Source organism: Taudactylus pleione, unplaced genomic scaffold (genome assembly GCF_031769625.1).
Source record: "Taudactylus pleione unplaced genomic scaffold, aTauple2 ptg000018l, whole genome shotgun sequence".
Lineage (NCBI taxonomy): Eukaryota > Metazoa > Chordata > Amphibia > Anura > Myobatrachidae > Taudactylus > Taudactylus pleione.
This window is the reverse complement of record NW_028284420.1, coordinates 18670823-18685896: the sequence shown is the minus strand read 5'-3', so window position 1 is coordinate 18685896 and position 15074 is coordinate 18670823. Positions and strand designations below refer to the sequence as shown.

The 15074-nt window shown below is 45.8% G+C and overlaps 1 protein-coding gene across 1 annotated transcript in view; it reads right to left on the bottom strand.

The window, feature by feature from the left end:
• The window catches only part of COL9A3 (collagen type IX alpha 3 chain), a 72049-nt gene that overhangs the window by 36014 nt on the left and 20961 nt on the right, over positions 1 to 15074 (bottom strand). Inside the window, exons 4-10 of the mRNA XM_088442809.1 lie at positions 14528 to 14599; positions 13465 to 13518; positions 6296 to 6331; positions 5244 to 5267; positions 4238 to 4291; positions 3340 to 3393; positions 2456 to 2497 (exon numbers count right to left, since the gene is read on the bottom strand). Coding sequence (XP_088298935.1) covers positions 2456 to 2497; positions 3340 to 3393; positions 4238 to 4291; positions 5244 to 5267; positions 6296 to 6331; positions 13465 to 13518; positions 14528 to 14599 — 336 coding nt within the window. The remainder of the gene's footprint in view (positions 1 to 2455; positions 2498 to 3339; positions 3394 to 4237; positions 4292 to 5243; positions 5268 to 6295; positions 6332 to 13464; positions 13519 to 14527; positions 14600 to 15074) is intronic.

Genomic DNA, 15074 nt, shown 5'->3' with positions numbered 1-15074 from the left:
AGTAGCCCCCCCTTGTAGTGCCCCCAGTAGTAGTAGTCCCCCCTTGTAGTTCCCCCAGTAGTAGTAGTCCCCCCCTTGTAGTGCCCCCAGTAGTAGTAGTCCCCCCCCCCTTGTAGTGCCCCCAGTAGTAATCACCTTCCTGGTAGTGCCCCCATAGTAATCCCCCCCCCCTGGTAGTGCCCCCAGTAGTCCCCCCCCAGTAGAGAGAGACTTCATAAACAAACAAAAATATCACTTACCTGAAACTCCCGCTCCTGGTCCCGACGCTTCTACCGGCTCCTCCGGCCGCTTTGCATTATGGGAGAGACGTCGTCATGACGACGTCTCTCCCATTACCCATTGCGGGAGTCGGAAGATGGCTCCTGAAGTGGGAGCAGCAGCAGCAGATGAGAGTCTAACAGACTCTCAGCGGCTGCTGATTACAGCAAACACACAGCTGCCGGCTCCGGCGGCTGTGTGTTTGTGCTGTGTAGCGCAGACCGAACTCCGTCCGGTCAGCGCTACACACGCGGTGCAGTCTGTGTCACAGTGATGCTGCGGCCCGGGGGGCACATGGCACCCTGCCCCCCGGCCCAGCCCGCCACTGGGTGGGGATATGTGGTAGGATGAAGCTAGGTGGCATTGGTGAGCCACTGAATTCGTGCTGTGATGGTGGAATCCACCAAAGGAAGTTTAAAAAGGGGTGTGACCACCAGGGCCGCTAAGAGCCGGTCCGGTTGAAGTGAGCGTGACCTAATCGCGGGAGGAGTGGCCACTGCTCCTCTCGAGAAAAAAATCAACTAGTTTTGAGCCCCTCAGCCCAGCACAAAGCTGAGAGGGTGTGTGGGGGGGGGAATCGCCCTGCGTGTGGAAAAACTATTAGACAATTTAGAGAGCGTTGTTGCGGCCAAACGTAATTTGGTAAATATGTAATTATCGTTCATGTTCCTGAACATTGGAGAGAAGGAGACCGCGGAAAGAAATTGCTCCAACTGGAGACACGTTGATTTTCAAGTTGGATAAACCACATGGACTCAATGATCAACTATCCTCCAACATATTTTTAGAAAGAATTCAAGACACTATTTTATTACTTTGTTTTTCAGCATCTCTAAATTTTTGCAATGACATATTGCTACATTTATGTGGGAGCTGTCATCTCATGATGTTGGTGCTATTTTTCACTCTTTAGATTTCTTTTTTTTCCAATTTTTTAACTTTTATATATTTTAGTTTTGTTGCATATGCTGTAGCAATTTGTTTTTATATTAATTGTGCTAGTGCATACCAGTAGACTTATGTGTAGTTCACAGCAATGCTTTGACAGTCCATTTTAGAACATAATCATTATAGTGCTATGCTTTCTAGAGACTTTTCCGCAGTCCCTTGATTGTATTTGTTTATGTTACTATAGTTATGGTGCATACACACGGTCAGATATGTCAGATGAACGATTGAAAGATCTTACCAACGATTCGAACGATTTCAGACAGTTTTAAAATGAATGAAATCGTCAAAATCTGACTGCAAACACGGACTGTGTCAGATATCGTTATCTGACATGCGGGAACGCGCATCGTTCATCGTTGCAGGCCCACATGTCAGCAGTGGCGTATCTATAATGGGTGCAGTGTGTGCGGGGGCCCCGCACCGCACACCCTGCACCCATATTATTTTAAACTTACCTGTCCGTGGTCCCGCGGCGGCTGTCAGCGCTGCTTAGAACACCGGAAAAATAGGCATTTTTCTGGTGTTCTGCGCATGCGCAGTAGACTCTGGGCACACTCTAGTGCCCGGAGTCTACTATCGCTCCGGTGGCTGGCCAGCCGCGTCAGTCGCCTGTCGGCCACCGGGGGGAGAGGAGGGGGCCCCGCACGGGGAGTGCACACGGGCCCCCTCCTCTCTTAAGACGCCCCTGCATGTCAGATTTTCTTTCAGATGTGAACGATTTTTAAAATCGTTATCGTTCATATCTGACAACAAATCTGACCGTGTGTATTCACCATTACAGTGTTTATGACACAATGGCATACTTTCGGATTGTTCAAGATGTGATGCGGCATTGGGATTTCCCTGATCAATATACATATAGTAAGTTGTCTCCATTTTGATTATTGTTTCCATGCATCAGTTGTGGTCCGATGAGTTATCGTGTGTTCACATACATCCCAGATACTCGGTTTTAAATTTCTGGGGATGATTATGCACTTTAATTCCCCACTGCAGCCAGGGTGATTACCGGGTGACAAGCTTCCGGTTTTTCCAGATGTGACGTCACACGCAGAAGCGCGGATGACACTGGTGGGTTCAGCTCACTCATATTGTTTATTAACTAAATGCTTTGAATTATTGTTGTAAGAAAATCTGAACTTTGAATAAAAACCTTTAGGGAGTCTGTGTCTAATACGGCAAAAGTCCCATTATGGCCACTTTGTTGGATGTGCATTTTCTAAACCCAACCCAGGATAGTGCTTACCTGCAGGTCTCCATTGCCATCAGGAACAACTCCAGGTAGACCCTATGGTGCAAGAGGACAGATAATCCATTAATGGAAAGGAAGGAACATTGGCATTTGAACTTTTAGGGCCTGAATCAGAGGGGGGGGGATGCATTATCAATGGCGCACGCAAATAGCCAATGTTTTACATATGAGCATGTATCCCAATTGTCAAGACGCAGCACAGAATAGGATGCATGGTCTGAAAATTTTAGTGGGCGTTCGTGTAAGGCAACGGGGATGGAGAAGGCACTGTGGTTGCTTCGCAGGCATGTCACTGAAAGCGGCTACATTCAAAGACGCACAGCCTCTCACAGAGGAGGCAATACTTAGGGGTATATTTACTAAAATGCAGGTTTTTAGAAGTGGAGACATTGCCCATAGCAACCAATCAGATTCTACTTATAATTTATCTAGTACCTTCTAGAAGATAATGGCTAAAATCTGATAGGTTGCATGGGCAACACCTCCACTAAAAACCTGCACTTTAGTAAATATACGCCATAGACTGAGAAACTGCTCCTGCAAACTTCGATGGTGCGGCTGGATGTCATAAGATCCTGCAATTGGGCGTCTCTGTCTTTTACAAATTGAAGGCGACATCAGCATAAAGACATGACTGCAGCAAAAGACACAGTAGCCGCATCCACATCAGAACCAGGCCCTTAGCCACATATTCAGACATGTTAGTATATGCAAATTTGGGTACATGTGTAAGACTTTGTCTAATGAAAGGAGCAAAAGGTAACACTGACCCATCTTATAACATTAATGACTACCATATGTTCTATTCATAATTTTCTTACACCAGAATATAAACAGAAGATCATCAACACTAAACATATGTTAGTAACTTGACTTACTGGAGGGCCGGGTGGGCCTGGGGGTCCAGGAAGACCAGGGGGGCCAGAAGATCCCTGTAATATTGAGATTGTAAGGAAATGACAACATAGTAAAACAAAATAAAAATACAGACAGAACAGTACTCAAGAAATATTACTTTCTGGTAAAGAAATTGCTACTAATACCCCTTTCACACAGAAAAGCTCATTTTACCAGGGTCGGAGACCAGGCAATTTCGACCCGGAGTAACCCTTTCACACAGAAATAAAACCCACGTTAATCAGCAAATTACCGGGGAAAAGTGCTTTACCCGGTAATTTGCTTTTCTGTGTGAAAGGGGGGTCAAGCTAGAACCGGCAAACTGATCCGGCACTCAAATGCCATGTAAAAGCACGGATTTTGCACACATTCTGTGTGAAAGGGGTATAATTTGTTTGGTCAAGTAAAATACCTAATACTTAAAATATCCTTCATCAACCAATTCACAGTTGAAAATGGTTACCACACTTGGGAAATGCTGACCTGAGTTCAGGAAGGTTAACTATGTATTTAAATGTACTTAGCAAATTAAGTTATCACCTATGTGAATCCAACACATATGTGACAAAATGTTTGATGTTTCCAATGGAAAATTGCCTCACACATGATAAAATGTTAAATATCTTTATTGCAAAGGGATTTATAAAAGTTATCAGTATCTTCTTTATATAAAGCAATATGAAACATAGGATTAAAGTCCTACTAATCAGAAGTACTGTCATACACACAGAGGTAACATGGTTCAGTTACCAGTCCACACTGAAGTTGTACTGTGTACATGACCTGTGTAGTATTGCTCTTATTTAGAGAGCCCAATTTCATAATTCCTCATAAAGCAGAATGATATATGAACAAAGCTTAATAAAAAGGAGCACCTACCGCTGGACCTTGGGGTCCTTTTCCGCCAGGTAATCCACTTGGCCCCGCCAGACCCTGGAAGAATGATATATATTAGATACAGCAAGAGAAAACCCAGACACAAATCAGGGGTGTTTTAGTGGTACTATTATATGAATACAGGAGGGGGACGCCGGCAGGCCACTGAGGAGGGGGGACGCCGGCAGGCCTCTGAGGAGGGGGGGGGGGGACGCCGGCAGGCCACTGAGGAGGGGGGACGCCGGCAGGCCTCTGAGGAGGGGGGGGGGGGACGCCGGCAGGCCACTGAGGAGGGGGGACGCCGGCAGGCCTCTGAGGAGGGGGGGGGGGACGCCGGCAGGCCACTGAGGAGGGGGGGGACGCCGGCAGGCCACTGAGGAGGGGGGGGGGACGCCGGCAGGCCACTGAGGAGGGGGGGGGGACGCCGGCAGGCCACTGAGGAGGGGGGGGGACGCCGGCAGGCCACTGAGGAGGGGGGGGGACGCCGGCAGGCCACTGAGGAGGGGGGGGACGCCGGCAGGCCACTGAGGAGGGGGGGGGACGCCGGCAGGCCACTGAGGAGGGGGGGATGCCGGCAGGCCACTGAGGAGGGGGGGGACGCCGGCAGGCCACTGAGGAGGGGGGGACGCCGGCAGGCCACTGAGGAGGGGGGACGCCGGCAGGCCACTGAGGAGGGGGGACGCCGGCAGGCCACTGAGGAGGGGGGACGCCGGCAGGCCACTGAGGAGGGCGCCGGCAGGCCACTGAAGAGGGGCGCCGGCAGGCCACTGAAGAGGGATGCGGGCAGGCCACTGAAGAGGGATGCGGGCAGGCCACTGAAGAGGGATGCGGGCAGGCCACTGAGGAATGAAGCGGATAATTCACAGAGGATGGGTACAGGCAAGCCACAGAGGAAGGACAAGTGAGGAAAAATGGAGACACGGAACTGGAAAGGGATGCATAGAACATGTAGACAAATAAGGATTTCTAAATATGTATAGATAAAAGGAAATTCACTTTTTAGACTTACAGGAGGTCCTGGTGGTCCTCGTCCCTGTAAAGTTAACAGGAAGAAAAACAAAACAATTAAAGCAGATTCATAATAAATTAATGCAAACTATTACAATCGAAGCCATAAAGATCTACAGGGCCGTAACTAGCTATGGACGACCACTGCCGCCTCTCAGAGTGCAGCGCTCTAGAGGTGGCACCGCCGACCGTCCACAGTTTCTGTATCTGGCTAGCAGACGCAATGCCGCCCGAAGCGTCCTCTGAACACTCCAAAAGGCAGACTGCAGCTATAACAGCCCCCCCCCCCCCCGGAGCATCCTGAGGATGCTCCCTGGGCTGTTATAGTTATCCTGAGGATGCTCCAGGCAGCGATGTTGTTCCGGTTGCTTGTGGCCCCTGTGGCATGACATAATGCAATGAGGGGTGCGTGGCTAGCACCCGGCTCCAGGCAGCGCACAAGGCACACTTGCATGACAATAGGTTCAGTGTTCTCCACAATTACCACATCTCAATCCAATAGAGCAGCTCTGGGATGTGGTGAAACAGGAGATTTGCATCATGAACTTATACAACTGCTGATGTTATCATGGCAACTAGAACCAGAATCTCTAAGAAATGTTTCCAGCGCCTTGTTGAATAAATGGCACAAAGTTCAGCCTTTAATGGGTGCAGAAGAGGTCCTATCCAGTATTGGGAGGAGAACCAAATAATTATATTTATTAATTAATATATATATATATACACACACACACGAATTATAGAAGTGGGCACTCCAAAAACATATCCAAGTCAGTGTGGCAGAGGTAAGAGTATGCACGGAACAAAACAAAGGAACAACACTCATATTGTATGCAACACATGGGTGTCAGAATTTCCTTTATATTATTCTCTCTCTTTCTATATTACGCATCAGAGTTGAGGATTACAGAGTGCATTCTGTCAATTATTATGTAATCCTTCTATTAAGTGTAGCTAGTAAAAATATACTACTCAATAAGAATGTAAAAACTCAGACTCAATGAGTTGAGGGCTAGTCTCCTGAAGTTGTGCTAGTTTGGAGTCTGTACTCACGGCAGGTCCATCCGGCCCAGGTGGTCCTATGCTTCCCTAAAATAAAACACAACAAAAAATGGTTTTATTAAAAGAGGTATCTCACTTCCCTTTATGAGAAAGCAATGAGCTAGCAACATCTCTATAGTTTCAGCAAATTGAGTATCTGGGCCTGATACAGAGGTGGACACAGTGTCGATGTCGGACGCAAATGGATGATTTTTTCAGCCAGCGCATGCATCCGAGTCACTCTTTCCATGTGTCCCGATGGTTACCGCCGAAGGCCGCGGAATGAATTTGGAGAGGCTATTTCATAGGGGGTTTTCGGGTGGTAACGGGGATGGCTAGCCAGACGTTGTTGTATCGCGTTCAGAGACTGTGGCTTTTACGGCAGATGCACAGATTTCAGTGGCCATGTTTATACAGATATTCTGCACCTCCATAGTGCTGGTGCAATGTTCGATGGTGCGACCAATTGCGCGTCTTAATATGCAAAGCGGCAAGTTAGTGCCGCAGCCAGTGGGTGTCTCTGTACGTATCCCTTTGGCAGCAGCATTAGCATAAAAGTGCTGCAAATAAAGACACAGTCCCGGCTGCATTAGTGGCCACCTCCTAATCAGGTCCTCTGTCCATAATCTGCCTGAACCGCAATAACTATAATCTGAAGAGCAGGAGCTGTACTATTTAGGTAATTGCAGACACAGACCTTGGTACAAATAATCGGACTCAGGGCCTGATTCAGAGCCGCTCGTAAGCGGCCGCTCGTTCGCTCTGAGCGATGTTCGCACAACTGCGCATGCGTATGGGTCGTAATGCGCATGCGCAAACCAGTCATTGCGGTCGGAAATCGTGCGCTCGCAAAACAGCGAGGGGCTGCTAATTTGATTGACAGAATGTACCGTTTGTGGGTGGTAACAGGGGAAGGTGCTTGAAAACGGGGGAGTGGAGATCCGAACGCAGGCGTGCCAAACGGTCAAAAGGGCGTTTAATGGGAGTGCATAATTAGTAAAGGAGCGTCCACGTCACTTGGTTGTCTTTTAGCCTGAACTGCTCGCAGTGATAGCGGTAGGAAAATCCTACCACAAGCACTGCGAGCAGTTCTGATGCCTTTCGATGTTCCCGATTAATCTAATAAATACCGGAGATGACGTGTGATGCGAACGGCAAAGGGGCGTCTTTACAAAATAGCGAGCGCATTTTTCGTTCGCTTGCTCAGAAATAGAGGCATCAACAAACCGCAAAGAGCGAGCGCTCAATTTAAATAGCCGGCCCCTTTTTTGGAACGACCGTCCGCAAATAGCGTCCAGGTCTGAATCAGGCCCTAATTTATTAACAAAGCTATTACAGAATTTGCATTGAACCACAACCATTCAGCAATTAGCTTTTATCTGTCTAGAGCAATGTTTACCGTATTACCCCAATTCCTCTGTGATCCTGCCGCTGTTTAGATGTGATGCATGGATTTCTCCCCCCACCATAGTTACAACCAGCCCTTGGCCAGGCAGCACGGTGCTGGAGTCCCTAGAGAAGTTTCATGTACAAAGATATGCACCTCCACCGTCCAGGAACAACCAGCTATTTGCTGATAGCACTGATGCTAATCCCCACACCTTTGGACGTAGGGTGTGGTGTTAATATCTGTTTGTAAAACAATAAATCATATTGAAATGTACTAGTGCATCACAGATGACAGCTAGCACTGTCATGTACAATTTAAATGGTTACCAGAGTATGCTGGCACTTGGAGAACAATTTGTAATGTGTGTTTGACTACAGTGTGATAACCAATTATACTGAATCTTTTATCCTCATCTTGTCCTTGTATAACTGGTTTATTAACCAACTGGATTATTGTAATGCTCACAGCAGAAGATGAGTGTTCTGACCTTGTGTGAGGCAGTAACCTGTCCACTTATGTGATTATGGCCCTCATTCAGAGCCGTACGCTCTGAGCAGAGCGCACGCTCTGAATGAGGGCCGGGCTCCATTTTCATGGAGCGTCCTCCTGGACGCTCGTATAGCTGTGGGTCACCACCCACAGGCTATACGAGCGTGCTTTGTGATGGCCGCGATGGTCGAGACCATCGCGACCATCGAAATTGCGAGCCGGAGCCTGCGGTTGAGGTTATCAACCGCAAGCTCCGGAGTGATTTTGGCTCTATCAGAGCCCAAATCACTCCCACTGACATCACTAGTGATGTCAGTGGGCCGGCTTCTGACGGGAGGCGTTCCCGTGGGAACGCCCCCGTCAGGGAGACACGCCCCCGGCACGCCCACCAAAGGGGGCGTGCTGTCAATCAACATTGACAGCACGCCCCCTTTGATCGGACACAACGAGCGAAGGACTTTCCTTCGCTCGTCGCGTCTGGTGCATGCGCACGACGGAGCTCCCTCCGTCGTGCGCATGCTCAGTGCATAACATCGACCCACTTGCGAGCGGACAGCCGCTCGCGAGTGGGTCTGAATCAGGCCCTATGTTTGTGAGACAAGGACATATATATCAATTAATGTAATTTCTTATTTGTGGCAACAAGAAATTAACATTCGTTTGAATGTACCAAAAACACATGCAGGGACAGGGGCTATGAAAGGAGCTCGTCCCTGCAATGTGTTAGAAGTGTAGTGATTGCACTAGCGGTCACTTCACTTCTGTTTTGTGCCTCCGTAGAGCTACTGCGCACGCGTGGCCTACTGGCCACACGTCTGTGGTGGCCATTCCCGGGAGGGTAGCCCGTAGGCGACAGCAGCTAATACCGCTATCTATCGGGTCGGGGCCACACTGTTGGTAACTTTGATACCTATGGGGACTGCGGCTGCTGTTGAAATGTTGGGACTACAGCAGATATCGGGGATACTTTGGGGCGATACTTAATATTTTGCAGGATAAATAGGCCAAAAAATTTCATAATATGAGGAGGGGAATGGAGATAAACAGAAAGCCATAGACTATAGAGTATTAGATAGTTGAAGGTGCTGCAGAGCCCCCAACAGAAAAAAATAATGTGAGGTTTATGTCACACTGACTCAGGAGGATCGTGGTGTCAACATCACCTGTACAGGAAACAGAGTTGTGAATATTTCATGTTACCCACCACAAGCACCCATAAAATACCTGACCAGAATTTATATTAGTCATGGATGCATTTATTATTATACATTTGAACACATTAATTGCTTTACTGAGAGAGTTTGCCACTATAAACTATTGCCAAATGAGTCTTACAACTCTAGCAACCAGATTCTACTTGTCATTTTACTTTTGGTGTTTAGAAAATGAAAGGAAACATCCCAATTTTTGTGTATCAAAATACATTTTATGAAATGAGGGCCTGATTCAGACCCACTCGCGAGCGCTCAGCGCTCGCAAGCGGGTCGATGTTGGCCCAGTGCGCATGCGGATGATTCAGAGCGAGCGCTCTGAAAGAGCGTCAAGTTCTGAATCAGGCCCTGAGCCCCATAATGTTACAGTATGTAGCATGTATGTACAAAACAAAATATCAGCACAATCTTCCTCTTGTGCTTCAATGACAAAATTACAATCTATACAGAAATGTAATTTATATGACTAGTTGGGGCATCTGATGAGTTCGCTGGCTATCCGTATGTGTTGCAAGTTTGTTGGATACTTATAGCTGTTAGCTCCTACAGAGGATACGTTGGTATTCCACTTATTGACTTCTATATAGCAAAATGTAGCAAGTGTGGTCATTTAACAGTAGTGCACCAATTTGCACATGCTATTATAAAACACTGGTCATGAAAGAAGAATGCTTTAAGTCGATCTTGCTCTAAAACAGAGTCCACCATTTAAATGAATAACACAAAGAAGTTCAAGGCTATATTTTGTTTCCGCAAGGGCTGTGTTAAGGGGGATGGCAATACAGATAGTTTTGTATAGTATGAGCAATACACCAAATACATACACACACTGTGGGAGAGAGAGTGCTTGGTTATGGGCAGGCTAAAAAATGTGAAGACAGGGGTATTCAATATGGGAGCGAAAACTCAGTTTTTGCGTTAATATCGCACCTATGCCGTCATTATCGCAGGTTTTAGTTTTACATCGTATTCAATTTCAAAGATTTTCGCAGGTTCGAAAAGTCTTTGATAAAAAACGGGGATAACTTTTCACCATTGAATAGGTGTCGAAAAAAAGTGCAGAATTGGGGTTTAGGGGTGCAGGCTTTTAAAAAAAATAGCCTGCACCCCTGGGAATGACATTTATAAAATGACTGTCAAAAAAAGTAAAAAAATAAATAAATAGGGACACCCCAAAAAATGAATTTAAAAATTGGGGTGAAAAAAAAAATGGGAAAAAATTGTTTAACAATAGGGAAATAGGTTCAGGGCTATTCTGCAAGTATGCGGCAGGTGTTTTCTAGCATAGATTTATAGCGGCAGGTGCACAATTGCAGAATTTTTAAAACTTACTTTAGGGACATCAAAATATGCTAGTACCCAATTTCATGTACCCCAAATTTGATGGGACCACTTAAAAAAATAACCTAAGTGCTCTTCTGCAACACTTCTTCAATGTCGGGAAAAAACACCTGCTGCGGCTATTTAAATCCCCGACTTTCATTTAAAGGCTAAAACGGGGGTACCCATAGTGATCCCCCATGTTTTTACAACTTTAGGGGGGTCCTACCATTTTTTTAAGGAAAATTTTGTAACTTTATGCAAATCCCACTTCGCAGGCTCCCGTTTTCGTTAGTTTCATATTGAATACGGGGATAAGCGGGTGCGTGCCCGATACTTTATCCCAGGTAAAAGCTCCGATATGAAACGTAAACTTTGACAGCGAAGTTTACGTTTCATATGGAATTCCCCTCTAAGAGGGAAAAATGGGGTTTGGCAGTGGAAAAAGACAGTTGAGCAGGGGTGGGGAAGAGATGGATAGGATGGGTCAGGGAAAAGGTGGCCAGGATAGGGCAATAAATAGATGAATAGAATGAGGCAAGGAAAATATGGTATAATGTGAGTGGTTTGGTTAAAAATTGTAGCAATAAAGAGAGTTGTCTCCTTCAAATTCCATCCTAGTCATCTTTTCCACATCAAAAAGACAGATGGTATAAGGCATGGAAAAGTTGGATAGTTTGGGATTTGTAAAAGTGTATAGAATGAGGCTGCGAAGAGATGGATATTTAAGGTGAAGAAAAGGTGGGGGCAGGGAAGATATGGATGGGATGAGGTGGAGAAGAGGTGGAAAGGATGGGGCTGGGAAGAGATGGATAGGATGAGGTGGAGAAGAGATAGATAGGATGAGGCGGAGAAAAGGTGGAGAGGATGGGGCTGGGAAGAGATGGATAGGTTGGGGCTGGGGAGAGATTGATATGAAGGGGCATGGAGAATATAGAAAGGATTAGGCATGGAGGAGATGGATAGGATGGGGTAGAGAAAAGATGGATAGAATGGGGCTGGAAAGAGATGTATAGGATGGGGCTGGGAAGAGATGGATAGGATGGAGCTGGGAAGAGATGTATATATAAGACAGAGAAGAGATGTATAGGATGGGGCTGGAAAGAGAGAGAAAGCATGAGACAGGCAAGATATAGATAGGATGAGGCTGGGAAGAGATGGATAGTATGGGAGAGAGAAGAGATGGAAAGGATGTCAGAGAAGAGGTGGATAGAATGGTGCAGAGAAAAGATGGATAGTATGGGGATGGGAAGAGATGGAAAAGATGGGGCTAGGAAGAGGTGGAAAGGATGGGGCTGGGAAGAGGTGGAAAGGATGGGGCTGGGAAGAGGTGGAAAGGATGGGGCTGGGAAGAGGTGGAAAGGATGGGGCTGAGAAGAGATGGAAAGGATGGGGCTGAGAAGAGATGGAAAGGATGGGGCTGAGAAGAGATGGAAAGGATGGGGCTGAGAAGAGATGGAAAGGATGGGGCTGAGAAGAGATGGAAAGGATGGGGCTCGGAAGAGATGGAAAGGATGGGGCTCGGAAGAGATGGAAAGGATGGGGCAGGTAAATATATGGATAGGATGAGGCAGAGAACAGGTGGATATGATGGGGCTGGAAAGAGGTGGATAGGATGGGGCTGGGAAGAGGTGGATAAGATGGGGCTGGGAAGTGATAAAAAGAATGGGACAAGAAAGATATGGATAGGATGGGTTGGGGAAGAGATGGATAGGATGGTGCTGGGAAGAGATGGAAAGGAAGGGACATGGAGAAAATGGATAGGATATGGCTGGGAAGAGATGGATAGGATGGGACATGGAGGAGATGGATAGAATGTGGTGGAGAACAAGAGGATATGATGGGGGGAGAAAAGATGAATAGGATGGACCTGGGAAAAGATGGATAGTATGGGGCGGGGAAGAGATGGACAGTATGAGGCAGAGAAAAGATGGCTAAGATGGGGCTGGGAAGAGATAGATAGGATGGGGGCGTGGAAGAGATGGATAGGATGCGCCTAGGAAGAAATAGAAAGGATGGGGTGGAGAAAAGATGGATAGGATGAGGCAGAGAATGGGGCAAGGAAGAGATGGATAGGATGGGGCAGAGAAGTGATGGATAGGATGAGCCTGGGAAGAGATGGATAGGAAAAGGCATGGGAAGAGATGGATAGGATAGGGTGGAGAAGAGATGGTAGGATGGGCCTGGGAAGAGATGGATAGGATAGGGCGTGTAAGAGATGGATAGGATGGGGTAGGGAAGAAATGGATAGGATGGGGTGGGGAAGAGATGGATATTATGGGGCTGGAAAGAGGTGGATAGGATGGGGTGGAGAGGAGATGGATATCAGCAAGTCAAGGATTGTTAATATGTTGTTTTTTGCTGATCCTCTGACAAATCGGAGTCCGGAAATTGGTGGATCGGCATCGGGAGAATGGGTAATCGGTGTTTAGATGTATAGCCCGCAATATCTTAAGCGCAAAATTTTAATGGCAATGGGTGCAAAGCCTACAAAGCATAATCTTTTAGTACAGCACCACAAAACCATGGCAACCTAACTGTTAAATACACAAAATTCAACAGTTTTCTAAGCAGAATGAACACATATTTTGAGGAGAAATCAAACGATACAGGAAGAGAAAGACAGCAAGATAGCATTATGTAGCTCAGTTGTACAGAAAATAATGTAGAATTTAGGATGCCTGCAAAAAATGTTAGAAGCAGTGACGGCTTGGCTCCTGGTATCTGTACAACCACCTTGGAGCCTCTTAGATTCTGCACCAATAACCTACCCGTTCGCCTGGTGGTCCATCAGGCCCAAGTTTCCCATCAGGTCCAGTCAGTCCCTACAAGTGAAATAGAATAGAAAGTGAATGATTAATTGTAACAATTAGAGCCAAGTACTCTATTGTATCAGAACAATTATTTTCAATAAGTGTTGTGTCCCAGGGAAACAAAACCAACTCTAGCTGGTAGAAAAAAAGACTTAAGAAAGACAGAAAGAACAATTTGTTTAGTAACTTGCAAGAGAGCATGCAAATACCAATAAATCTCAAACATATCAAGGCACAAAACTAAACTATCGTTTCACTGATATAACAACATTTTTGTACCGTAGATCACCAAATGACTCTGGAAGCAACCATTTTAACTGACCACAAACCCCACATGATGATGATCATTATACATTCTATGGCAGTGCACAGCAGGCTTTTAGCTGCTTTCTTTCTATGCAGTAGGGCTTGCAAAGTCAACAAACATAGGTCACCTGGCGAACGTCATGACATCTTGTAGGCAAAAAGATACATAGCAACCTATGCACACACGTTTCAAAATAGCATGATCATTCAGAAAAGTATACAGATGTCTTTGGATAATGAGAAAAGGTAAATGTCTTTGCATGATGAAAAAAGGTTATGTAAACTGCAAGAATGTAAGCCTTTTTGGCTATAAAATTTCTTTATTCTATTTGGCTTTTTTGTTTTTTACATTTAATTTTCTGATATAATGGAATCAAAATTTATCTATTCAAAAATTAACACCCACTTCAAAATGTCCATTAATATAAAACATGGTCAGCATCCTAGTGGGATGAGCACTTGTAAAGGGGGCATGGTACAAGAAGGTATATCACGCAGAGAGAAAAACAATATGTAAAATAAACATTTACATTTTTCAGGTTTAACTCTATTTGATCTAAACTATGTTAAATAAACAAACACAAATCCCATTTGGATTATATTGCTCTATGATCACTGTCACTGTCCACAAGGTTTTTGAAGTCCGTATGTCACTTTGGTTTAACATTTTTCAGGAATCACCTGCATATAAAGTAAAAAATATTGAGGTACTTACGTCAATTCCTGGTAAGCCAGACAGTCCTGGTTTCCCGGCCTCTCCTGGTTTTCCGGAGGCTCCTTTTGGACCCTATAAGTAAAAGAAAAATGTACTAAATTGCTGCCCGAAGTTTCTGCAAAGCAGTGGAAATATTCATGGAATAAGTGGATATTTGGTGGCCTACAACACTACTGAAGATTCCATTCCAGTGTCTCTTACCAGACTCTTCACAGCAGATCTAAGCAATTTTGGGCTCATCATTGATGAACTTCAAGGACATGTTGGTATTTTAGTTCAGCGGCTCCAGCGAGCCATATGTTGTCTACCTCTGCTTTATACTGGCCATAATAAATGAAACCAATACTGTGCAAATAGGCCAATATAACAGTGCGTATAGATCACAATAAATCCCAATGATGGTAATGGTCCTATCAAAACCAATAGGATCATTATTGAACGTGTTTGTTAATGTGCTCGGAAGACCACAGACACCTCCATTTGGCTTATGCATTCAATCATCAGGTCCTAGTGATGCTGAAAGTGATCTGGTTGCTTGGTCCGAGTG